Source organism: Melanerpes formicivorus, unplaced genomic scaffold (genome assembly GCF_026170545.1).
Source record: "Melanerpes formicivorus ecotype bairdi unplaced genomic scaffold, bMelFor1.0.p_v2 SCAF_80, whole genome shotgun sequence".
Lineage (NCBI taxonomy): Eukaryota > Metazoa > Chordata > Aves > Piciformes > Picidae > Melanerpes > Melanerpes formicivorus.
In genome coordinates this window covers 1,403,571-1,428,747 of record NW_027142432.1, presented here as the reverse complement: position 1 = coordinate 1,428,747, position 25,177 = coordinate 1,403,571, and the positions used below count along the sequence as shown (strand labels likewise).

At 55.6% G+C, this 25,177-nt stretch overlaps 1 protein-coding gene and 1 pseudogene across 1 annotated transcript; both read left to right on the top strand.

The window, feature by feature from the left end:
- Window positions 1-11,821: 11,821 nt before the first annotated feature.
- LOC137454428 (zinc finger protein 135-like) overlaps window positions 11,822-25,177 on the top strand; it is a 70,103-nt pseudogene continuing 56,747 nt past the window's right edge.
- On the top strand, window positions 22,710-23,944 carry LOC137454399 (olfactory receptor 14A16-like). Its single transcript, XM_068164441.1, has 2 exons — window positions 22,710-23,616; window positions 23,910-23,944. The coding sequence occupies exons 1-2, from the start codon at window positions 22,710-22,712 to the stop codon at window positions 23,942-23,944; spliced, it is 942 nt and encodes a 313-aa protein (XP_068020542.1).

Below are 25,177 nucleotides of genomic sequence, written 5' to 3'. Positions count from 1 at the left end.
AGGGGCAGCTCCTGGCTGGGCCTCGGCAGCGCCCAGGGGGAGGAGCTGCCGCGCTCCCGCCGCCTCTCATTGGCTAAGGCTGCCCGGCCGTGGGCGGGGCTTCCTCTGCGGCCCCAGCCCCCGCCTGGGCTGGGCTGCAACGTGGGCGGTTCGGGGCCTCCATTGCATCGCTCTCTGCTCGCCCAGGCTGCCAGGAGGCTGCAGGGGACGGCAGTCGGCAGCTGCCTCTGCTCCGAGCTCTTCCTCCTTCCTCTTCCTGCTGCTGTGCGCCCCTTTGGCCTGGGCTGTGGGGTAGGTGTGAGCAGGCGCGGGGCAGAGTGGGGGCTGCTGGGGTGGGGATCCCTTGGGGCTTGGGGGAGCGGCTCGTGGGGTTGGCATTGGGCTGCGGTGGGGCTGAGGGCTGTGTCCTGGAGCTGGGCTTGAGGAGGGCTCGGTGAGGTGTGGGGCTGGTGTGGGTGGGGCTGTGGGGGGTGGTTGTTGGGGGCTGTGGAGTTGTGGGGGCGTGTGTAAGGTTGGGTGGGGGCTTGGGGTCCGAGAGGGGCGTGTGAGGGGCTGGTGAGGAGCCCGTGGGGCTGTGTGGGTTTGGTGGTAGGAGTTGGTGGTGGTGGGGGAGGCTGTGTGTGGGTGTGGTGTGGGTCGGGGTGGTGAGGCTTGGAGTGGGGAGTGGTGGGGTGGTGCGAGGGGGTGGGTGGGGTTGTGGGGAGCTGTGTGTGTCTGTGGGCAGTGTGTGGGGAGCTGTGGGGGTGTGTGGTGTTGGGGGTGGTGTGGGGAGTGCTGGGGAGGGTGTGTGGGGTTGTGGGTGCGTGGGTGGGGTCGGGGTGGGGTTGGGGGTTTGTGGGTTCGTTGTGGTGCTGTGCTGCTGCCTCCCCCTGGTGGGGGCAGCTGCAGGCCCCCTTTGGCTGCTGCTGTGTTGCAGGCGGAGCCATTGGTGGGCTGCAGGGGCTGTCCCTGGCCCTGTGTCCCTGTGTCCCTGTGCTGGGGGCTGGGCTGGCAGCAGAGCTGAGGTGGCAGCGGCGCTGTGGGGGCTGCTGTGTGCAGGAGAGGTGGTGGTGAGCGTGGGGTGTGGCTTGCAGCAGAGGCTGCTGTGGGGGTGTGTGGGGGAGCCCTGGGGGTTTGGAGGCTTTGTGGTGGCAGGTGCCGGGCGGCTGCTGTGCTGAAGGGCAGCGGCTGGGCTGAGGGCCAGGCGCGGGGGGGAGCTGTGGGCAGGCTGTGTGCTGGGTGCCGTGGGGGTGTCAGGCGTGGGTGCTGTGCTGAGCCTGAGCTTGGGAGCGCCTGGGGCTGGTGTCAGCTGTGGGGCGGTTTGGCTGTGCTGGGGGTGGTGGCATCCAAGGCCTCTGTGCTCTGCAATCTCTTGAGGCACAAAGATTCCCTGGGGGGTTGCAGAGTGGTTCTCAGTTTCTCTGCAGGCCTCCTGAGCACAGAAAGGCTCAGGGCAGGAGGAGCTTTTGCTGTGTGGCTGCAGGCTGAGAGCTGTGCAGAGCTTTTATCAGCTGTGCTGGCAGGAAGCATGGTCAGAAGCAGACTGCTGTGCTGCAGCTGCTCTGCCCCTGGGGAAATGCTTGCTGGCAGGCAGCCAAATGAGGCTGAGCTGTTGAGTGTCTGCCTGTGGCTGAGGAACTGCATTGAATTGGACTGAAAGGTTTGGCTTGGGCTGGGGGCAGCCTGTTGTTGATGGTTTTGGTGGTGAGAAGTCCTGCAGCTTCCTTGGAGGAGCTTCAGCAGCAGACAAAGCAATTCCCTTGCTGCTCTTTGCTGTGCAATGAGCTGGGAAGGGAAGGAAATGATTGCTGCAAGTGAGCAAAGCAATTGCAGTGCTCTGCAAGTCTCAGCAGTGCTGTGTCCAGCAGGACCAGGGCAGGGATTGTCCTCCTGTCCTGGGCCCTGGGGAGGCCACCCCTGGAATGCTGGGGTCAGTTTTGTGCCCCTGACTCCAAGAAGGACTTTGAGGGTCTGGAGCAGGTGCAGAGAAGGGCAATAAAGGTGGGGAAGGGTCTGGAGAGCAGGGCTGGTGAGGAGCAGGTGAGGGAGCTGTGGGTGTTTAGTGTGGAGAAGAAGAGGCTGAGGGGAGCCCTCCTTGGCCTCTGGAGTTCCCTGCAAGGAGGCTGCAGTGAGGTGGGGGTTGGGCTCTTGTGCCTAGTCTTAGGCGCTAGGAGGAGAGCAATTGGCCTGAAATTGTGGCAGGGGAGGCTCAGGTTGGAGAGGAGGAGGAATGAGTTTGGTGCCAGAGTGGTCAGGGCCTGGCAAAGGCTGCCCAGGGAGGCAGTGGAGTGGCCATGGCTGGAGGTGTTGCAGCAAGGTGTGGCCATGGGGCCATGGTTTGGTGTCCCTGGTGGTGTTGGGGCTGGCAGTTGGCCTCAGTGCTGAGAGAGGTCTTTTGCAGGCCAGGCAATTGTGTGGCTGTGTGAGGAAGCTGCCCCAGAGCAAATGCCTCTTAGGTGCTGGAGGTGCTGGGAAGAATGGGAAATGGGAGAGAGTCCTGTGGAGAGGGGAAAGGTTTGGGTTTTGCCTCTGGGCTCCTAGTCTGCCCTTGGAAGTGCCTGGGATTCTTGCAAGCAGTGCTGTCAGCTGGAGCCTTTTGGGGTTAGTTGGTGGTGTGCTGAGAGGGCCCAAGGGAGGTGAGGCTTGGGAAGAGAAGTGGTGAGCAGGAAGCTTGTTGGGTTGTGGGTGGCCAAGGGGTGTGGGTGTGGCTGAGAGGTGTGGAGTGCAGGAGAGCCTTCAAGGCCTTGTGGTGTTGCTGGAGCTGTGGGCTGAGGAAGTGCTGCTGCCAGGCAAGGGCTTGAAGAAGGTTGAAAGTCAAGTGGTGTGGATGGCTTGGTGTGGGGAAGTGTTTGGTTTCTTGTGGGCAAGTGAAGCTTTCCTTGTGCAGGAGGAGAGTGAGAGCCTGGGCTTTGCCTGGGGCCCTGGAGCCCTTCTGGAGTGGTTTTCTTCTGCAGAGCTTTGCAGCCCAGCTGCAGGTCTGCTGTTGCTTGAAGCTGTTGCTGGTTGTTTTGTGCAGCCTTGGGTGTTGGATCAGTGTCTTGGCTGAGTTTGGTCCTTTCTCTTGTGGCCAAGTTGAGGTCCCTTTGGTTTTGGCAGGTGAGCACAGCTTGAGGCTTTTGCTGCAATGGTTTTTGTGCTGGCAGCATTGTGTGCTGCCAGCTGGAGTGCTGTGTGCAGCTGTGGTGCCCCCAAGAGGGGCAGGAGGTTGAGCTATTGGAGGGGGTGTATAGGAGGTCATGGGGGTGGTGGGAGGGCTGTGGCAGCTCCCCTGTGGGGGTGGTCTGCGAGTCTTGTGTCTGTGGAGGGTGGAGAGGAGAAGGCTGTGGGGAGAGGTTGGAGCAGCCTTGTGGTAGCTGTTGGGGTCTGCAGGGGAGCTGTGGAGGGACTTTGGTGAGGGGCTGGGAGTGATGGGCTGAGGGGGACTGGATTGAATGTTGAGGAGGGCAGATTTGGAGTGGAGCTTGGGAGGAAATAGTTTGGAGCTGGGGTGGTGAGAGCCTGGAGCAGGTTGGGCAGGGAGGTGCTGGCTGCCCCCTCCCTGGAGGTGCTGAGGGTGAGGTTGGATGAGGGCTTGAGCAGCCTGGTGTGGTGGAAGGTGTCTGTGGGCATGGCAGGGGGTTGGAGCTGTCTGCTCTTTGGGGTCCCTTCTAGGCCAAAGCATTCTCTGACTGCTTCAATATGGACACTTAGCAGAAGTGCAATGAAGGGAACTTGAAATAAGCAAAGTTGTGAAACTGGCTCTGAGCCTGGGGCCTGGGTTTGAGGTTGTTTGCTGGTTCTTTGCTTGGGAGCTGCATCTGAGCTTGGGATCTGGGTCTGCACTTTTGATCTGGGCCTGACCTTGAGGACCTGTTCTGAACTTTGGAGCTGCTGGAGTGCTGTGTGCAGCTCTGGTGCCCCCAAGAGCTTGGGAGCTGGGTCTTGAGCTTGGGTGTGGGTCTGAGTTTGGGGGCTGGGTGTGGTGTTGGCTGATGATTCCTGAGCTTGGGAGCTGAGTCTGCACTTTTTATTTGAGTGTGAGCTCGAGGTCTGGTTGTTAAGCTCGAGAAGTGGTTCTGGTCTTAGTTGCTGGTTCTTGGGCTTGGGGGCTGGCTCTGGGCTAGGGAAGTGGTTCTGGGCTTGGCTGCTGCGTTTTAAGCTTGGGGGCTGGCTCTGACCTTGGGAATGACTTCTGACCTTAGTTGCTGGTTCTCAAGCTCAGGGCCTGGGGCTGGGCTCGGGATGTTGTTCTTGAGCTCTAGGCTCGGGGGCTGGCTCTGGGCTTGGGATGTGGTTCTGACCTTAGTTGCTGGCACTGAGCTGGGGGCTGGTGTTTGCACACAGGGACTGGCTGTGACCTTGGGAAGTGGTTCTGGCCTTAGTGGCAGGCTCTCGGGCTCGGGGGCTGGGTCTGAGCTTGGTGGCTTATTCTTGAGCTAGGGGGCAGCTTCTGAGCATGGGAGCTGGTTCTTGAGCTTGGGAAGTGGTTCTGACCTTAGTTGCTGGCTGTGAGCCTGGGTGCTGAGTCTGCACTTTTGGAGTGTGAGTTTGGGGTTTCTGACCTTAGTTGCTGGTTCTTGAGCTAGGGGTACTGGTGCTGGGCTTGGGAAGTGCTTCTGGGCTTGCGGTCTGGGTCTGATCTTGGGTACTGGCTCCTGAGCTTGGGAAGTGGTTCTGACCTTAGCTGCTGGCTCTGAGCCCAGGAGCTGAGTCTGCATGTTAGATTTGAGTGTGAGCTTGGGGGCTGGTGGGCTGGTTCTTGATCTGGAGAAGTTGTTCTGACCTTAGTTGCTGGTTCTAGAGCTTAGGAGCTGGCTCTGAGCTTGGGGGCTGTTTCTTGAGCTCAGGGATCAGGCTCTTGGTTCAGGGGCTGGCTCCTGAGCTCAGGCTGGGAAGTGCTTCTGACCTTAGTTGCTGGCTCTTGAGCTCACAGGCTGGTTCTGGGCTTGAGGGCTTGAGGGCTGGCTCTGGGCTTGGGAAGTGGTTCTTGAGCTAAGGAAATTGGTTCTTAACCTGGGGGTTGGCTTTGACCTTAGTTGCTGGCTCTTGAGCTTGGGGGTCAGGCTCTGGGCTTGGGAACTGCATCTGAGCTCAGGAAGTGGTTCTGGGCTTGGGGGTTGGTTCTTGAGCTTGGGAAGTAGTTCTGACCTTGGTTGCTGGTTTTAGAGCTCAGGGGCTGGCTCTGAGATTGGGAAGTAGTTCTGGGCTTGGGGTCTGGGTCTGAGCTCAGGAGATTGTTCCCTAAGCTCCGGGCTGCTTCTTGGGCTTGGGGGCTGGCTCTGGGCTCGGGGGCTGGTTCTTGAGCTTGGGAAGTGCTTCTGACCTTAGTGGCTGGCTCTAGAGCTCAGGGGCTAGTTCTGAGCTTGGGAAGTAGTTCTGACCTTAGGTGCTGGTTCTCAAGCTTGGGGGCTGGCCCTGAGCTCAGGGGCTGGCTGTCAAGCTTGGGAAGTGGCTCTGAGCTTAGTTGCTGGCTCTGAGCCCAGGAGCTGAGTCTGCATGTTAGATTTGAGTGTGAGCTTGGGGGCTGGTGGGCTGGTTCTTGATCTGGAGAAGTTGTTCTGACCTTAGTTGCTGGCTCTTGAGCTTGGGGGCTGGCTCTTGAGCTGGGAAGTGGTTCTGACCTTAGTTGCTGGCTCTTGAGGTTGCAGGCTGGTGCTGGGCTTGAAGGCTGGTGCTGGGCTTGGGAAGTGGTTCTTGAGCTAAGGAAATTGGTTCTGACCTTACTTGCTGGTTTTGGGTTCAGGGGTGAGGCTCTGGGCTTGGGGGTTGGTTCTTGAGCTTGGGAAGTAGTTCTAACTTTGCTTGCTGGTTCTAGAGCTTGGGGTCTGGGTCTGAGCTCAGGAGCTTGTTCCCTGAGCTCAGGGCTGCTTCTTGGGCTTGGGGGCTGGCTCTGGGCTCAGGGGATGGTTTTTAATCTCTGGGGCTGCCACTGAGCTTGGAGATTGGTTCTCGAGCTTGGGAAGTGGTTGTGACCTTAGTTGCTGGCGCTGAGCTTGGGAGCTGGCTTTGAACTTGGGAAGGGTTTCTGACCTTAATTGCTGGTTCTCAAGCTGAGGGGCTGGTGCTGAGCTTGGGGTCTGGTTGTTGAGCTTGGAAAGGGTTCTGACCTTAGTTGCTGGCTGTGGGCTTGGGGTGTGGTTCTTGACCTCAGGGCCTGTCTCTGAGGTCAGGGGCTGGTTCTTGAGCTTGGGGGCTGGTTATGAGCTTAGGGGCTGGCTCTGAGCTTGGAAAGTAGTTCTGACCTTACTGGCTGGCTCTTGAGCTTGTGGGGGCTGGCTCTGGAGCTTGGTTCTGACCTTTGTTGCTGGTACTGGAGCCTGGGGGCTGATTCCTGAGCTTGGAAAGGGTTTTGACCTTAGATGCTGGCTTGGGAGCTTGGGAGCTGTTTCTTGAGCTTGGGGGCTGGGTGTGAGCTTGGGAAGTGGTTGTGATCTTAGTTGCTGGTTCTGAGCTTGGGAGCTGAGTCTGCACTTTTGATCTAGGTTCTGAAGCTTGGGTGCTGGTTCTTGAGCTTAGGAAGTGGTTCTGACCTTAGTTGCTGGTTCTGGAGCTTAGGGGCTGGCTCTTGAAATTGGGGGCTGGCTCTTGAAATTGGGGGCTGGCTCTGAGCTTGGGAAGTGGTTCTGAGCTTGGGGGCTGGCTCTGAGCTTAGCTGCTGGTTCTTGAGCTTGGGAAGTGGTTCTGATTTTATTTTCTGGCTCTTGAGCTTGGGGTCTGGGTGTGAGCTTGGAAAAGGGTTTTGAGCTTAGTTGCTCACTCTGGGCTTGGGGTCTGGTTCTTGATCTCAGGGCCTGTCTGTGAGGTCAGGGGCTGGTTCTTGAGCTTGGGAAGTGATTCTGAGCTTAGTTGCTGGCATGGGAGCGGAGTCTGCACTTTTGATCTAGGTTCTGGACCTTAGTGGCTGACTCTTGAGCTTGGGGGCTGGCTCTTGAGCTTGAAATGTGGTTCTGACCTTATTTGCTGGCTTGTGAGCTTGGGGCCTGGGTGTGAGCTCTGGAGGTGGCTCTCAGCTTGGGAAGTGTTCTGACCTTAATTGCTGGTTCTTGAGCTCAGGGGCTGGCTCTGAGCTTGGGAAGTGTTCTGATCTTAGCTGCTGGTTCTTGAGCTTGGGGCCTGGATGTGAACTTAGGAGCTGGCTCTGAGCCTGGGGGCTGGCTCTGCATTTCTGATCTGGATTCTTGTACTTGGGAGCTGGCTCTGACCTTAGTTGCTGGTTCTTGAGCTTGGGGGCTGGGTGTGAGCTTGGCCCCTGTCTTGAGTTTAAAATGTGAGAGTTCAGGCAGTTGGAAGTTGAAGCTGAGCTGCTTTGCACTGCAGTGCTTCAGAGTTTGTGGTGCTCCAAAGGCAGATCTCAAAGAGCTGCTGCAAGAGTTGAGCTGAAGTGGCACAGTGCCCTGCAGAGGCAAAAGCTTTTCCCTGCCAGTCAGCCATTGGAATCCTCTCCCCAGGGCAGTGGTGGATTGCCCTGCAGGGCAGAGTTGGAAGGCTCAGCTTGGCAGGGGGCTGGGCCAGCTCCTTCCCAGGCCAGTGTCAGCTGGCAAGGTTGGAGCAGCTGAGCCTTGGGGTCCCTTGCAGCCTGGCATTGTGTGGCAGCAGAGCTGCGCTGCTGGTTTTGAGGGCACTTGGAAAGCTTCTGGAGCATTTGTGCAGAGTGTGCAAGACATCCCTGAGCCTAGCAACTCCCTCAGCTCTCTTCAGAATGAACTCTGCAGAGCTGGAAGAGCTTTCCAGGAATTTGGCAGAGTTTGGGAGGAGTTTGGAAGGGATTTTGGTTCTCCTCCTCCTTGTCCTCCTCCTTGTCCTCCTCTGCCTCCTCTTTTTCCTGCTCTCCCTGGAGGCTGCCCTTAGACTCCTAGAATCCTAGAGTGGTTTGGGTTGTCAGGGAGCTGCAAAGGTGCTGCAGTCCAAGCCCCTCTGCAGTCAGCAGGGACATCCTGCACTAGCTCAGGTTGCCCAGAGCCCTGTCCAGCCTCACCTTGAACCTCTGCAGGGCTGGGACCTCAAGCCCCTCCCTGGGCAACCTGTTGCAGTGTTCCAGTAGCCTCCTGGTGCAGAACTTGTTCCTCACCTCCAATCTCAATCTGCTCTGCTCTAGTTTGAAGCCATTGCCTCTGGTGCTGTCCCTGCAGGCTTTGCAAAGAGTCCCTCTGCAGCCTTCTTGTAGCCTCCTTCAGGTACCAGAAGGTCACTCTTAGGTCTCCCCAGAGTCTTCTCTTCTCCTCTCCAGTCTGAACACCCCCAGCTCCCTCAGCCTGTCCTGGGAGCAGAGCTGCTCCAAGCCCCTGATCATTTTTGTGTCCCTCCTCTGGGCCCTCTCCATCAGGTCCATGTCCTTCCTGTGTTGATGGTTCCAGAGCTGGCTGCAGTGCTGCAGGTGAAGTCTCAGCAGAGCAGAGCCAAGTGCCAGGATGGCCTCTGTCCATCTCTGGCCATGCTGCTTTTGGTGCAGCCCAGGCTGCCCTTGGCCTTGTGGGCTGCAGGCTCCCCCTGTCTGTTCCTGTCCAGCTTCTTGTCCAGCAGCACCCCCCAGTGCTTTTCTGCAGGGCTGCTTCCTATCCCCTCCTCCCCCAGCCTGTCCTGATTGTGAGGATTGTGCCAGGCCAGGGGCAGGACCCTGCCCTTGCTCTTGTTGAAGCTCAGGAGGTAGCCCTGGGCCCCCTCTGCAGCTTGTCCCCTTGAGCTCCTCCAACTTGTTCTGCAGGGTATTGCCTTAGGTTTCAGGAGGCAGAGAAGCTCTCTTTGAGCCTTGTGAAAGGAGTTGATGCCAAGCTGCGGCCAGAGGGTTGGATAGAATTGGGCAGTTTCCATGGCTGTGCTGTTCAGAGCTGCATCCTACAGTGCAAAGCATCCAATCCACAACAATCCATAGTGTGCCTGGGCCACGGGAGCCAAGCAACCTCCCTAGGCCAAAGCTTCCTCCAGAGCTCCACCAAAGCAGGCCAGAACCCCAGGCCCCAAATGCCTTCCCCCTCCCCCATGCCTCTCTGCCCCTCCTCCCCCCATCCCCAAGAGCTGCAGTTACAGTTCTGGTAGGCAGCTCCCAGGTGAGCCAGGCCGCTGCAGGCCGCAGTTGGCAGCATTGCCAAGGCCTCAAAGCTCCTCTGCAGAGAGAGATCCCAGAAGATGTTGCTGGGAGCAGAGAGGAAGGGCAAAGGAGGTTGGAGATCCTGTGCTGTTCCTTTGTAGAGAGTGGGTGCAGGCCTTGTGGGAATGAACTAAGCTAGATGGCACTTTGTGGTGTCCCTCTGGACTCTGCTGTCCCTGCTGGCAGTCTCTGATCTCTGCTGTAAGACATCCCAGTGCCTTACTCCGACAACAAGGATCCTCATCCATGCTCTCATCCAGGGGCTTCTGTTGGGCCCTGATGGATGTGTAGATCAGCCCTGGAGACTTGGTGGGGCCCTGGGGACTCTGAGAGGGCAGCAAGTGAGTGGAGATGGAGCACTGGATGGAGAGATGGAGGGTGAAGGCTGCAGGGGTGGGAGGGCTTAGTTCAGCAGCTGTGTGGCTCTGCCTGGCTCCTGCCTCCAATGGTGCTGGCAGCAGCTGACCTCTGAAGCTCAAAGCCCCAAATCCTGCCTGGCTCAGGACAGTCCCCTGACCCCTCCTGACATCCAGCACAGCCCAAGCAGGCACTCAGGGCTCCTAGCCACACAGCCCAGCCATCCCCCATGGCAGGAGTCACCTGAGGTCTCACTGCCTCTCTGTCCCCCTTGCTCTCATCAGTTGCTGCCTGAGGTGTCTGCAGGGTCCCTCCCCAGCCCCCATCTGTAACCCCCCCTTGGCTTGGTGCTGTTGTTTCAGCCCTCCAGCTGATCCCAGCCTTTAGTCTCAGGCCCCTTCCATACTTGTGCTGCTGCTTCCAGCCCAGTTCCTTAGGTGCTTCCTCAGCCACAGCATTTCCCACTCCACCCTTCCAGCTGCAGTGGCAGTAGAGATGAGGGACCCAGGGCCATGGGACACCCAAGGCAGCAGGGCCATGGATGTGGTGGGAATGAGGGAAGGGCCTGGGAGTGGTCAGGCAGGAATTAGGCCTTGTCCCCCCAAAAAGGGGAGAGGATCCAGGGCCCAGGTAGCAAATGAGTGTGCAGGGAATGGCAGAATCTGGCAGCATTTCAGGAGGTGAAAGGAGTGAATTGTGCTGCAGCTCTGCATGTGTCAGCTGGGAGATGAACAGCAGCCCATGGGCACTGTGCCCTCCCACCAAACCTCATTTTCTCTTGGGGATGTGGAGTGGCAGCTCCAGGAGAACTGCAAAGAGCAAGCTGAGAGAAATGGTCAGGGACAGAAGGAAGCAAAACTCTTTCCAGTGAGTCTCTTTGGACTGCAGGTGTGTGAAGGGTGCTGGAGGTGTGAGGTTTGGGCAGGAACCAGAGACTCCTCCAGCATTCCAGTGAGGGCTGAAGAGGTTTAGCAAGAAGCTGCCCAAGTCCCTTCCCCCTTTGATGCACCTTCAGAAAGCATGAAGCTCCCTTTGTGTGTGTCCTGAGGGCTGCTGTTATCTTCTCTTGGGGAGTGGGCAGCAGAGAGGTGTGTGCAGGGCAGAGCTGAGCACAGAGTGGGTGTGGTGGGTGCCTGGGTAGGCAGTGGGAGGAAGCTTTAGGCAATGCCTGGGAGAGGCTGTGTGGAGGCAGCTGTGTTGTGGTGCTGGCCTGCAGCTGCAGCAAGGAGCTGAGTCTGCACTTGTTGAGGCCTCCCATCTTGAGCAGCCCTGTCTGTGTGCTGTGGCTGTGCTGCTGGGCTTGGGAGCTGCCCCCAGCAAGGCTGAGCTGTGCTGCCTGGTCCTGGGCAGTGCTGAGCCATCCATTGCAGGTCAGTCCTCTCTGAGACCTTTGCTTCTCTGTGGCAGGAGTTGTGTCCCTCTCTCTCCATCATCCCTGCCCCTGTGTGCTGTGGAAAAGCAGAGTTTGCAGATCTGTCCCTTGGAGCAGCCCTGCAGATAAGAAACCCAGAGTGGGGCAACAGCAGGACCCCAGCCCCCAGAATCCTAGAGTCCCAGGGCACCTCCCAGCCTCTTCCACCTCCTCCTGCCCACCACATTACATCCCTCCAGGGGTCCTGAGGCACATCAGGTGTTGGAGTTTAGGAACTCCCCAGGCTTGTGGGGGTCAGTTGTGTGGCAGGAGGTGACTGGGGTTCGGATGTGGTGGGTGGTGGGAGAAGGTTGAAGGTGGTTTGTTCTTCCTTGGTCAATGCTGCTGCCTCCATTGCCTGAACCAGGAGAGATTGGGCCAGGATCCCCCCTGCCAATGCCACCAGGCTCGAGGAGAATGGGACCACTGGTAAGCCCCAGGGAACCTCAGGGCACTGATCACAGGAACCTGGGGTCTCAGTACAGGTATTAAAGGTCTGAACCCACACTGTGGCAGAAACTGAGGGTTTGAGGTCCCCTCTGCATTCTCTCCTCTAGCTGGGTGTTGGGAGTCAGGGAGTGTCATGACCCAGGCAGGATCTGAGGGTTTGAGGTCCTGGGCTCAGGTGCTTCCATCTTCCCTATTGCAGAGCTGTGACCCCTTCCTGCCACAGCATGGCCTCACAGAAGGACCCAGACAAGAGCTGGGAGGAGAAGCAGCACCCAGAGATCAAGTTGGAGAAGCCAATGTGCAGTGCCAAGGTAGAGGAGGATGAGGAGGAAAAAGAGGAGAAGATGGAGGATGATGCTGAGAATGACAACTATGAAGAGGAGGATAATGATGATGAAGGTGACCAGGATGAGGGGGAGGAATGTATGGAGGAGGATGAAGCCAGAGCAGGTCCCTCAGTGTCACCCAAAGAGCTGAATCAGTGCCCTGAGTGTGGGCAGAGCTTCCCAGGTAGCTCAGAGCTAGTGAAGCACCACTGCCCGCAGCCTGGCACCCGGCCCTTCGTTTGTGGTGACTGTGGCAAGAGGTTCCGCTGGAACTCTGAGCTCATCCAGCACCGCCGCACCCACACTGGAGAGAAACCTTTCACATGTGCTGACTGCGGCCAGAGCTTCACCCGGCGCGGCACTCTCACTCGGCACCGCCGCACCCACACTGGAGAGAAGCCCTTCTTCTGTGTGGACTGTGGCCAGAGCTTCACCCAGCGCGGTCATCTCACCCAGCACCGCCGCACCCACACTGGAGAGAAACCTTTCACCTGTGCTGACTGCGGTCAGCGCTTTACCCTGCGCGGCGAGCTCACCCAGCACTGCCTCACTCACACTGGAGAGAAGCCCTTCTCTTGTGACAGCTGTGGCAAGCGCTTCAGACAGCTCTCTCATCTTAGGCAACACCACCTCACCCACAGCAGTGAGAAGGCCTTCACCTGCAGGGACTGCGGCAAGAGCTTCAAACACAGGTCCACTCTCACCATCCATCGCCGCATCCACACTGGAGAGCACCTGTTCCCCTGTGCTGAGTGTGGCAAGAGCTTCACCACGAGTAATCGATACATCCGGCACCAACTCATCCATAATGGTGAGTAGCCATACAGCTGTGCTGACTGCGGCAAGAGCTTCACCCAGGCGGCAGGCTTCATCGATCATCGTCGCGTGCACACTGGTGATAAGTCTTTCAGCTGTGCTGAGTGTGGCCAGGCCTTCAGACACAGGAGCACTCTCACTGAGCACCACCGCACCCACACCGGTGATAAACCTTTCACCTGTGCTGACTGTGGGAAGAGCTTCAGATGGCGCCAAAGTCTCACTCGGCACCGCCGCACCCACACTGGTGAGATGCCCTTCACGTGTGGCGCTTGCGGTCAGTTTCACCCAGAAGCGATCCCTCAGCAGTCACCGCTGCACCCACAACTGAGAGCAGCCTGCACTGGAGGGGAGGCATAAATCCACCTAAAATCTGTTGGGTAATCGTGACCCATCTTTGAGGGCCTTTCCAGCATCAAAATCATCTCTTTTTCCTTTGCAGTTCTCAGGGACTGGGGACACCAGCAGCAACAAACACCTCCTGCCCTTCTGAACACCAATTGTTGCTAATGAGAACAATTACAGTGCTCAGTTGGCTCAGCTGGAGCTCCCAGTGAAGCTGGGAAGGGCTTTGCCAGGGTCTGTCTGGTTCTTCCCCAATGCTTTGTGTCTCCCTGGGGTAAGAAATCCTCTCTGTATATTCACCAATCATGTCAATAAAACCCAAAAGTTACCCAAATCCTGTCTGTTTGCTTTTATTTCAGATATCCCTGCCTCAATGCCTGAATTTTGGGGGCATTTCCTCCCAAGGGATGGGGTGGAGCTGTGTGCCCTGTTCAGGGAGGGGAAAATGAAGCTCTCAGAGAAGTCTTGAGGGGCATCTCAGAGGCATTCTTCAGGGGCTTTCAGGTGATCTTAGGTGTTTGGGATTTGGATGGTCCTAGGACTGACTCTAGGGATCTTTGGAGGGTGTAGGGGGAAGCTCATGGAGATCTTTGGAAGAACTCAGAAAGCTTCTGTTGGCTTTCCACTCGGGCTGGAACAGGTTGAAGAGCTGAGAAGAGGTTAAGCTGCCTGTTCCCCCCCAAAACAGAAGGAAGGGAAAAATAACACACATGAATCAAAAAACCCTCTGGGCTGGGATAAGGACTTGAGATAAGATCAAAAGAGTTGAATCCAAAGGAGATCCCATAATACACACTGACCTGAGGCTGTTTGCAGAAAGAAGCACAGCAGTGAGCAGCAGCAGCCAGGAGTTAAACCCCTGCAGCCCTGCCCCTCAGCAAAGAATCAGCACCTGAGAGCCAGAACCCAACAGCAGCAAACAGAACAGGAAGCCTCTCATGTTGCCATCTGAACTTCAAGCCCTGTAGTCCTTTGCTCCAGCCAGCACTGTCCCTGTGAAGGTGACATGAGGCAGGATGGAGTAATGGCAGCAAATTTTCAACTTAACCTTTGATATTGCCAAGCCCTCATTCTGTGCCACCTGCACCATGCCCAGCAGCAATCAACAGCACACCTCAGGCACTGTCCATTCTCACTCCACAGGAGGTTGCTTTGCAGTACCCAGAGGGCTGCTCACTGCAGGTGCTCTGCAGTTCCACTCTGTTCCAGGACAGTCTGGATCAGTCCATGCCCAGTCCAAATGCTGCAAATGTTGGAGCTGTGTTTCCAGCTCTGGGACAATCGAGCCCAGTGACTCCTTTCATGCCTCCAAGTGAAAGCAAACTGTGGCTTGCATCCCAGTACTCAGCTTCCAACACATCCAGGTGTGGGGATCCTCCTGTCACATCAGAAACACAGATGGGTTCCACCCCTCATGGTATGGTGGTGTCAGAGCACTCTGGGCACCTGTATCTACTAAAGCTTTATCCTCTCATGGGTTCAACTTGCCAGGCCATTGGTTCTGTACAGTCCAACAAACCAATTTGTCTCTCCATTCCATCTGCTTGGAGGCAGAGCCCCTCTAATTCTGCCTTGGGTCCCTTGTATCTTGTGAAGATGCTTTGGGAGTCCCTTCAGGAGGACCAGAAGCAGTTTCAACTTCCCTGCTCTTCTTAGGCCATTTCCCACTGGAAACTGAGGCAGCATCTCTGGGGGGACAATTCCCTTGTAAGTCACAGACTCCTGCAGCCAGGACTGGATTGGGTTTTCCTTTCCACTTCCTCACATCCTCCCCATGGTCACACAAGTAAAGCAGAGGGTGTGCTGTGGTGTGTGCCTCCCAGATTCTCTCCCTTGGACAGGGGAGCAGCTGCTCCTCCTGGCTGAAACACAGGACTGTACAGGTGGGGAACAAAAACTTCTTCTGGAGCTGATGGAACTCCTGGGACAGTTCCTTCACAGCTGAAACACAGGCCTGGACAGAGGAGCAGAGATGTCCTTTGCCTTGCTGGGGCCTGCTGCTTGTTTCATCCACTGTTTGTCCTTGGTCATCTTCCAAAGCCAGAGATAAGAACCAAGCCAGCAGCCGTGGCTCTTTCTCTTGTTCCCATGGGAACCCTGATCCCTCCTGGTCCTTTGCAGGATCAGCTGCTTTCCTTGTAAACTTCTTTTTCCCTACAGGAGTGTTGCAGATGTGCCCTGGGGAATGAGCAGCAAGGATATCAATGAATAGATATATTGGTAGTCTATTGATATACAAACTATGCAGCAGGGGATTTAGTTTCTATTCACAGGCAGCAGTATTGGGTTGGTGGAACCACCTCTGCAGAACGTTTGTGCCTGGGCACTTCAGAGGAACCAAATGAGTTCTAGAATTTAGAGTTGAAACTGATTGGAAAAGCAGCGGGGGAGGGGTTGGTCGGTGACCGGCAAACCCTCAACCCAGGACAGTTTCAGCACTACCTGAACCCAAATTCTATAAAGCAAAGGTTTGGCTTCCTCACGAGCTGAGAACCTCATGAAATCTTTCCTTGGTGATGTGTTTAGAGTCCTGACAGCGCAGCACGGCTGTGCCCTCATGAGGAACTAGAGAACGGCGCCGACCGCGTGGCTGTGCCACGGGGTTGCTGCTTCTCCCAGAGCACAAAGGTCCTGGAGCCTCCCAGGGGAAGCTTCAGAGGCTTTTGCCGCTGGCTCCACGACGCGCAGCACCTGGCAAAGGTTCCCCGCTCTGGGGGCTGGAGCGCTTCAGGACCGGTGGTGCACAGGGGCTGCCATGGTTTCCTCCCGTGGCGATGGCTCATGCGGCAGTTGACCCCACGCTCCACGGCACTGCCCCCAGCCGGGCAACAGTGGCAATGTGCAGCGAGGCCTTCTGGAGCTGCTTCAAGTCCTGTGCACGAGCACCAGCGTGGGGGGCACTTGTTTACCAAACAACTCCTATTTACCATTTGCCCCAAAGAATACTGCTCCAGTCAGCACCCACTGCTAACACAATAATTAACCAATCAGCTGATACTTTGCCAAATGAGCATAAGCACATGCCGTAAACAGGGCAAACAAACATGTAGCCTGGGCCTTGTTTGCCACAGGGGTGGAAACATGCCCAGGCAGATTGTTGACCTGGACTCAGTGGTGCCAAGGTGCCCCCGCCCAACTCCAGAAGGGAGGGAGGACAAAGGGGGTTTGAGTCACACACACAGAAGCATGTTCTGGTAATATTTGGGGCACAATCCTGGTCATAAGCACCATTCACTATGAGGGGCAGCTGATCCTGGCACAGGCTGCTTCTCTGACACAGCTGCCATGCCTGTGGCACTGTCTGTAGGTCCAGAGACCTTCTCTTGTCCCTGAGCCCTCTGCACAGTGATGAGCAGGGCTTGAGAGGCATGGGCCAGGCCCAAATACATTGCAGTGATTTCTGTCTCTCAGGAACAACAGGCTTTCCCCAAGCCTTTCCCCAGGTGGGGAGGATTTTGCACTTGCTCAGGGCTGAAATTCCAAAGCATCAGAGGTGACCACCAGCCTAAGAATTTGCCCCTTCCCTCCCCCACCCCCTGTCACTCCTCAGCATCCAGTATCTGGGCAGATCTCACAGTGGTTTCCTTGGGAGTGTCCTGTATTGCTTTGGATGAAACCAGAGCAAGCTGCCCAGCAGTGGACAGCACAGCTCTGAGCCATTGCCCTAAGCTAATACTCAGCACCATCAACAGTACAAACAGGACTGCAGCTCATCAGACCCCCCAAAGAAAATCCATCAACAAAGTGAACACACCACAGGAAAGAAAATTTCTTTCTAACTCTGTTGACAAGCCTCAAGCCTTAATTGAATCCTCTTCTCTTCTCCTCTCTTTTTGTTGCCTCAATCCTGCCAAAATCTGTCCTCATTAAGGCAGCTGCTTTCCTGCCCAACGTTGGGCTCCAGAGAAAGAATGTAATGGGTTCAGCTGAACCAGCAGCTTAAGCTCTCTGCCTCCCCCAACACAGAACTGGGGGGAAAGAACACCACACAAAACCTCTTTGTGTTGATACAGAAACAAATGAGAGAAGAGTTTCCTGAGCAAATCAGATCATCAGAATACAAAAGTACAGTGACCTCAGCCTGTGTGCAGAAAAGGCACAGTGGAAAGCAGCGGCAAGCAGCAGCAAGCAAGGCAAAAGCCCAAACCAGGGAGCTGCTCCCCTACCCCTCCCTGTCCCACTGCCATCCCAGCAGAGCAGCCAACACCCAAAAAATCCCAGGACCCAGAAGCAGCAACTGGAACAGGGAGCCTCCCATGGTGCAATCTGAACTTCAAGCCCCATCATCCTTTGCTCCAGCCAGCACTTTCATTTCTGAGGCTGGCATGGCTGCAGCATGGTCTGGATAACAGCAGCAGAGTCAACTCAACCCATGACAATCAGGAGCCCTCCAAGTGAAATGGAAAGAGCCTCTCAGCTTCTGTGAACAACTTACACTGCTTTGAAGGCAGCTGGACTTGCCACATGGATGCATTAGCTGAGAGCCCAGAAGAGCCCAAGGGGGCAGTGGAAGGTGACTTCAGAAGGATCCTTGAAGATGAAGCTCAGACAGACTTCATGATTTGTAGCTGGAGCCTTGGTATTTCCTACTGGGATCTCCTTTGGATTCAGAGCCCTGTGACAATTCACAGGGTCACAGGTGACAGGATGTTAGGGGTTGGAAGGGACCTCTGGAGATCTCTGAGTCCCCCTGCCAGAACAGGACCATAGAATCTAGTGCAGGTCTCACAGGAACACATCCAGACAGGGCTGGCAAGTCTCCAGAGAAGGAGACTCCACAACCTCTCTGGGCAGCCTGTTCCAGGGCTCTGTCAGCCTTACAGTAAAGAACTTCTTCCTGCTGTTGAAGTGGAACTTCCTGTGCTGCAGTTTCCATCCATTGCCCCTTGTCCTATCCCAGGGCACAAGTGATCAGAGGCTGTCCCTGCCTCTTGCCTCCTGACCCCCAGCCCTCAGATATTGATAAACATTGATCAGATGCCCTCTCAGCCTTCTCCTCTCCAGATTAAACAGCCCAAGGCCTCTCAGCCTCTCCTCATCAGGCAGTGCTGCAGTCCCTTCAGCATCCTCACAGCCTCTGCAGCAGATCCCTGTCCCTCTGGAACTGGGGAGCCCAGAACTGGATGCAATATTCCAGGTGGGGCCTCCCCAGGGCAGAGTAGAGGGGGAGGAGAACCTCCCTGGATCTGCTGACCACACTCTTCCAAATGCATCCCAGGATCCCATCGGCCTTCTTGGCCACCAGGGCACATTGCTGTCCCATGCAGAACTTGCTGCCCACCAGAACTCCCAGGTCCTTCAAGGGGCTGCTCTCTAACTATTTCGTCCCTTGAGTGCTGTAGGGTTCACATTGCTCTGGACATTGCATGGTGCAGATCACCTCTAGTGAATCTGAGGCTCCCCAGAAATTGCCAGTGGGTTCCTCTTAATCACAGGGATCCTGTCCCAGCAGGCACTAGTGCAGGAGAAGGAACACCAGACTGAAGAGAAGGAGAAAGGGAACTGAAAATCTCATCACCTGAATCTAGAAAGAAAGCCCTTGGTAGCAAATGTCCATTCTGGATGGACACAGAACACAACAGAGAGAGCTGATGAGAGCAACTGCTGGGGGTGCACCAACTGCCCTGAGAGCCCTAAGGAAGGGCTGGAGGGGGGAGGGCATTCACTGGAATTCCAGTACCTGATAATACCTCTTGGACATACTGAGAATCACAGAATTGTCAGGGTTGGAAGGGACCTCAAGGATCATCCAGCTCGAAGCCCCCTCCCATGGGCAGGGACACCTCACACCAGATCAGGTTGCTCACAGCCACATCCAGCATGGCTTTCAAAGCCACCAGGGATGAGACTTCCACCACCTCCCTGGGCAACCTGTTCCAGTGTCTCTCCACCCTCATGGGGAAGAATTTCTTCCTAACATCCAATCTGAATCTCCCCACTTCAAGTTTTGCTCCATTCTCTCCCAGTCCTATCCCTACCCAACACCCTAAGAAGTCCCTCCCCAGCTTTCTTGTAGCCTCCTTCAGATACTGGAAGGCCACAAGAAGGACTCCATGGAGCCTTCTCTTCCCGAAGCTGAACAGCCCCAACTCCTTCAGTCTGTCCTCATAGCAGAGCAGCTCCAGCCCTCTACTCAGCCCCATGGTCCTTCTCTGGACACCTTCCAGCCCCTACAGATCCTTCTTGTAATAGATGCTCCAGAACTGGACACAGAGCTCCAGGTGGGGTCTCACCAGGGTGGAGCAGAGTGGGAGAATCACCTCCCTGGCCCTGCTGGCCACATTGCTCTTGCTGCAGCCCAGGATACAGTTTGCTCTCTGGGCTGCAAGTGCACACTGGTGGCTCCTGTTGAGCTTGTGGATGAACACTTCCCTTAAGGATAATCCAGAATTAGAAGCACAGGATGGGGATGGAAGAGGCTCCTGATCCAAAGAAGAGACATTCCAAATGTGTCCAGAGATGCAACCTAACTGATTAGCAAACATTGACTGCCTGAAGTCAAGGCACCTCTGTGGGAAAAACACTCAGGCTGTGCATCCATCCAGGCAGTCCCCATCCAATAATAAGGAACAAACACACAGGGTGGGCAGCACCAGGAGGAAGGGAAAGTCTTGGAGATGTGGCAGAAAAGGCAGGAAAAGATTAACCCTCAGCTGGTCAGGAATCTGTGCCCCTGGGGCTGTGCTCCCAAATACAACTGTGGCTGATCAGTGAGAGACTCAAAGTTGGGTCCAAGGAGATGTGAAATGGCACAAATGAAACAATGCTGCAAAGGAAAGGGCCTCTGCTTGGCACAGCTTAGCTTGATGGTTTCTGCCTTGCTCAGGAGAAAGTGAAGCAGAAAAGGCCATGGTGAAGATCTCTGCTCTCCCAGTCCTCTGGAATAGGACTGCAGGTGCAGGATCAGCTTCCCAGGGAGGAGGGAAACAGGTTGCAGAAAGAGCTGCTCAGGAGGAAATGGCTCCAGGCATGGTCTTTGCCTCAGAAGGAGGAATGGGCACAGCACTGAACACAAGGTGTTGTGTTTCCATGGATCAGAGAGGAAGGAGATCCATAGACATGGGTGAGAGATGGGAACAAAGCAGGATTGTGCAGGAAGGAGGAGCCAGCACAAGTTCTGCCCCATGAGGGTAATGGAACACTGGAACAGGTTGCCCAGGGAGGGGGTTGGGGTCCCATCCCTGGAGAGATTCAAGGTGAGGCTTGACAGGGCTCTGGGCAACCTGATCTAGTTGAGGATGTCCCTGGGAAGGTTGAACAAGATAACCTTTGGAGGTCCCTTCCAGCCCAGCCCATTCTGTGATCAGTGAGATATGGGAACCAAGCAGATTCTGCATGGAGTGCAAAAGGAAGACACCACCTGGGGCTTCTCAGAGCTCTGGGCCTGGCTATGGTTGTGGATTCCTGACTTGGGCTTCAGTCTCAAGAAGTTGGTTGGAGCACTAACCCTGAGCTTGTTCCCCTTTGTTTACATGGCTGTTATAGTGCAGGGCATGTGTGAGTGCTGGTCTGCTTGAGGGAGCAGAACAGGGGACAGCAAGGACCTCTCTGGGAAGAGCTGGGGCAAATGTTGCCTTCAAGAGCAGGCCCTAAGCCTCTGTATTCTCCTAAGCTCCCATTTCAAGGACCAGGCCTAAGGCCTGTCTGCATTTCATAGAGCAATACTGAGCAAGACTTTCCTGAGGTTCTTCTCCCTATTCCAAATGCCCTGGGATGGAACAAACCCTGCACACAGGGAAGAAGGCCAACTGCAGATGGGTTGTGGCAGGAGAAAAGTGGCCAGACACAGGAATTGTCCTCCCCCAGACTCAACATTGCTGTGGCCACATCTGGATTCCTGGTATCTGGGTGCAGAGTTCAGAAGTCCAAAGGGGAAGCCAGGAACTGGGGAGGCTGCAGAGGAGATTTCCCAGGATGGGGATTGACATCTCTGTGGAGAGGCTGAGTGCTGGGCTGCTTCAGCCTGCTGAATGGAGGCTCAGGGCACTGCCATAGCAGTGTGCACATGGCTGAAGGGTGGTTTCAGAGAGGATGGAGCTCTTCTGGAGAGTGGAAAGAGACCAAAACCTTCAGAAAGTGCAGCTTGGAAGGTTCAGAGTGGAGAGGAGGCCAAAGAAATGTCCCTCAAAGGGCAGAGCTGCTATGCATGAGGCCATCCAGAGATGTCAGGAAATGGCAGGGAGAGCTGAGACAGCTCAAGGAAGGGATGGAAATAGCAGGGGCAGAGCTGGATGGGGAAGCAGGATTGGTGTCAGCAGCCTGAAGGGAAAGAGCTGCAGGCATGGGACAGTGTAGGAGAGGCTGCAGTAGGGATGGCCAAGGGCCCTGGCAAGGCTGAGAGGCTCAACAGGGCCAAGGTCTTTATTCCCTTGGCTCTGGCAGGTGCCTCTGCCACCAAGGCCTGTGAGGAGAAACTTGGCTTTGAGGCTATGAGGTTCTTCTAGTCCAAGGGCAGTGGTCAGGGCTTGGCCTTTCTGCTTCCTAGACCAAAGGCAAGTTTTTCTCCCCTGCACTTTGCCTTTGTCTCCCTGCAATCCTGGCCTCTAACAAGCTGCTCTAACGAGTCCCTGGGGAGCCTTTGTCAGTAACCAGCCTCAGTGAGGCCAATCAGTGCTTCAAGGTACTTTGGAGTTTGCTTCTGACTTGGACTTCTTGAGAGGCTTCTTGGCAGTACCTTGGCAGAGTCTCCTGGCAGTACCTAAGGATGATGTAATCAGCCCCAAATACTCCATGGGGCTCATTAAATACTGCTGAACCTCTAATTATTGTCAAAGTTTTTGCAGCTAATTGGAGAGGTTTTTATTGCACAAAGCATCTGATGAAAATTATTTCACAGGGTGAATCAGAGACCTGAGCCACAGGTGAGGGACAGGATCTGCCTTGCCAGGGGCTGGGGGTCAGGGCTTGGCCCTTTGGATCAGTGAAACCCCTCCAGGTTTCCTCAGCAGCAGAGCCACCTTGAGCTGCTTGTCCTGACCTGTCAGCACTGCCTCAGTTCTCTGCTCTCACCACAGCCTGGAGATGCTTCAATGCCTCCAGTGATGCTTCCCTTGCATCCACTGTCTCCTTCTGCTCTAACCAGACCCTGGGGACCCTTTCCCAGTATGCTTCACTGGGACCCATTAAGAGTAGAAGAAACTTCAGAGTTTGAATCTGACTTTGACTTCTGGAGAGGTTTCATCAGCTTCTCAGTCTCTGAGGTTCATGGACATGGCACCAAAGCCACCAGAGGGCTCCTTTAAATACCTGGGCTGGTCCTTTTGTGCTGAGCCAGGCCAGGCTCCTGGGCTGGAAGGTGTTGCTGGCAAGCAGGCAGCGCTGCAGAGAGACAGGTCTGTCCAGGAGCAGCTCCTCTGCACAGCACAGTAGGACTGATGACACTGCCAGAGGATCTCAGGGAGATGAGGAAGGCAGAAACTGCTTTGAGGTGTCCAGGACTGGAAGAGTGACTGAGAGCTCGCTGGAGGAAAAGTCACTGCTGTAGCTCCTGCAGGCATTTCCATCTCAGCAGCTGACATTCAGCGGAAGGCTCCTGGAGTGTGCACACAGAAGGATGACCAAAGCCCTTCAGTTCCATCCTGTGAGCAGCAGTGAGCAGAGCTGGGTAAGGAGAAGGCTTCACCCCCAGCCCCTCTGCCTTTCTCTCTTCCCTTCACTGTCCCTGTAGCACTGCAGGCCTGCTCCCTGTTTCTCCACCTCTCCATGTGACTCTTATTACCTGGGATTGGGCTGTTGGTCACTTGCTGTTCTGACACCAGAGGAATCTTCATGGCAATTCTGGGTCCCTGCTGTGTTTGAAGTTGTCATGAATTCTGCCATTGGGTTGGTAGTGATGGGGAATGAGTTGATCCATTCCTCATGCACCTCAGGGACAGGGCTTACAATGAGGTTGAGAGAAGTGTGCCCTAACTTGTCTCTGTCTTTCCCTCCTTGCACAGGTCTCCATGGCCAGAGGCAGCAGATGGCCAACAGCAGCTCCATCACCCACTTCCTCCTCCTCCCATTCCCAGGCACAAGGCAGCTGCAGCTCCTGCACTTCTGCCTCTTCCTGGCCGTCTACCTGGCTGCCCTGCTGGGCAATGGCCTCATCATCACCACCATAGCCTGGGACCACCACCTCCACACCCCCATGTACTTCTTCCTCCTCAACCTCGCCCTCCTTGACCTGGGTACCATCTCCACCATTATCCCCAAATCCATGGCCAATTCCCTGAGGGACAGCAGGGACATCTCCTATGCTGGGTGTGTTCTTCAACTGTTCTTTATAGTATTCCTAATTGATGCAGAGTATTTTCTCCTCACCACCATGTCCTACGATCGCTACATTGCCATCTGCAGACCCCTGCACTATGAGACCCTCCTGGGCAGCAGAGTTTGTCTCCACCTGGCAGCAGCTGCCTGGGCCTGTGGCTTTCTCTTTGCTCTGCTGCACACAGCCAATACATTTTCCTTGCCCCTCTGCCAGGGCAATGTTGTGGACCAGTTCTTCTGTGAAATCCCCCAGATCCTCAAGCTCTCCTGCTCCACATCCTACCTCAGGGAACTTTGGCTTCTTGTGGCCAGTGTCTGTTTAATCTTTCTCTGCTTTGTGTTCATTGTGGTGTCCTATGTGCAGATCTTCAGGGCAGTGCTGAGGATGCCGTCTCAGCAGGGACGCCACAAAGCCTTTGCCACCTGCCTCCCTCACCTGGCTGTGGTCTCTCTGTTTCTCAGCACTGGCTCCATTGCCTACCTGAAGCCTTCATCCGTCTCCTCCCTGTCCCTGGACCTGGTTTTGTCAGTTCTGTACTCAGTGGTGCCTCCAGCAGTGAACCCTCTCATCTACAGCCTGAGGAACCAGGAGCTCAAGGCTGCCCTGAGCCAACTGATCCCTGGATGGTTTCAGAAGCAATAAACTCTTTGTCTTCTCCTGCAGAGCAGTTCTGATGTCACTCAGTGCAGGCCCAGCCTGGTTGTTCAAGTTCTGGCTGCTGTTGGTGCTGTTCCCCTTGTGAGAATGTTGTTTCCCCACAAATATCTCTCTTCAGACCATTTCTGGTTCCTTGTTGGTCTGTTTGATGTGACCCAGAGACTGTGTATGTGAGGAGCTGTGCTCCCTGTGTGTGCTGAACATAATAAAGGACCCTGCAGGGAGTTGTTTCTCTGAGTTCCTTCCTCCAAGGCTTCTGTGGAAATCAGGGCAGTGCCTATGTGTAGAGGTGGAGGGGCAGAGTCCCAGCACAGCAGCAGTGCCAGGGAGCCCCAGAGCTTGGGCTGTCCTCAGCTGTTCTTCCTTCCCTTCCACCCTCTCCCACTGTGCCTCTGTGCTGGGACAAGGCCTGGGTGCTCTGGCAGCTTGGGCACTGTGCTGCTGTGTGGCAGTGCTGGCACTCCAGGCAGGCACAGGTCTGGGCTGCTTGTGGGACAGAGCTGGGCAGCACTGCCATCCGAACAGGAGGTCTCCTTATGCCTTCATGCCCCAACCCCCTCCCATTACACACTGCACCTCCTCAGAGTCCAAACTGGATACCCTGACCCTCTTCCAGTATAGACTCAGCCCAAACATGGTTCCTTAAACCCCTCCCAGTACAGATGTGGCCTCATCCCAGCAGAAATTGGATCCTACTGTCCTCTAGCACTGCAGCCTGGGTCCCATCCCAGCACAGAATATATCCCCTGGCTTCCTTCCCAGTGCCATCTGCATCCATCCCTGTACAAACTGCACACCCTCATGCCCTCCCAGTACAGCCTGGGCCTTGTCCCAGTCCAAACAGGATCCCTTTAATCCATCCTACTACACATTAGGCCATGTCTCAATGAAAACTTGATCCCCTTATGCACTCCCAGTACAGCCTGGATCTCATTCCAGTACAGTCTGGTCCCCACACAGTACAATTGGGAACCATTTGTCCCCTCCCAGTACAGACCTGGTCACATCTCAGTACAAACTGCATTTCCTGAACCCCTCCCAGCTCAGATGTGCTCTTATCTCAGTACAAACTGCATCACTTTGCCATCTCCCATACAGTTTCCTGTGCCACTACAAAGTGCATCCTTTGGACCCCTTCTCAGTTCCTAATGCATCCCTCCACATGTTAACTGTGTACTCCTGTTACAATCCAGTACAGACTGGGCTCACTCCCAGTACAAACTGCATCTCCTGACTCCCTCCCAGTACAGACTAGGCCCTGTCCAAGACAAACTGGTGCCCTGATCCCAGCCCAGTAAAGTGCAGGTCCTGTCCCGGAGGAAATGGATCCAATGGCGTCACCCAGTACAGACTGGGAACCTGCCCAGTGCAAACTGCATCTCCTAATCTCCTCCCAGTACAGACAGGGTCTCATCCCACAGCAGAGTTGAAGCTCTGACCTCCTCCAAGTACTAAGTGCTTCGCTCCCACTGCAAACTAGAGAACAGGACTCCTTCCCAGTACAGACTATGCCTGCTTCC

Coding starts and splice junctions, on each gene's coding strand:
- LOC137454399 (XM_068164441.1), top strand. CDS start 22,710: ATGGCCAACAGCAGCTCCATCACCCACTTCCTCCTCCTCCCATTCCCA. Junction 23,617..23,909: donor GGCTGCCCTGAGCCAACTGA/TCCCTGGATGGT, acceptor CCTTCCTCCAAG/GCTTCTGTGGAAATCAGGGC.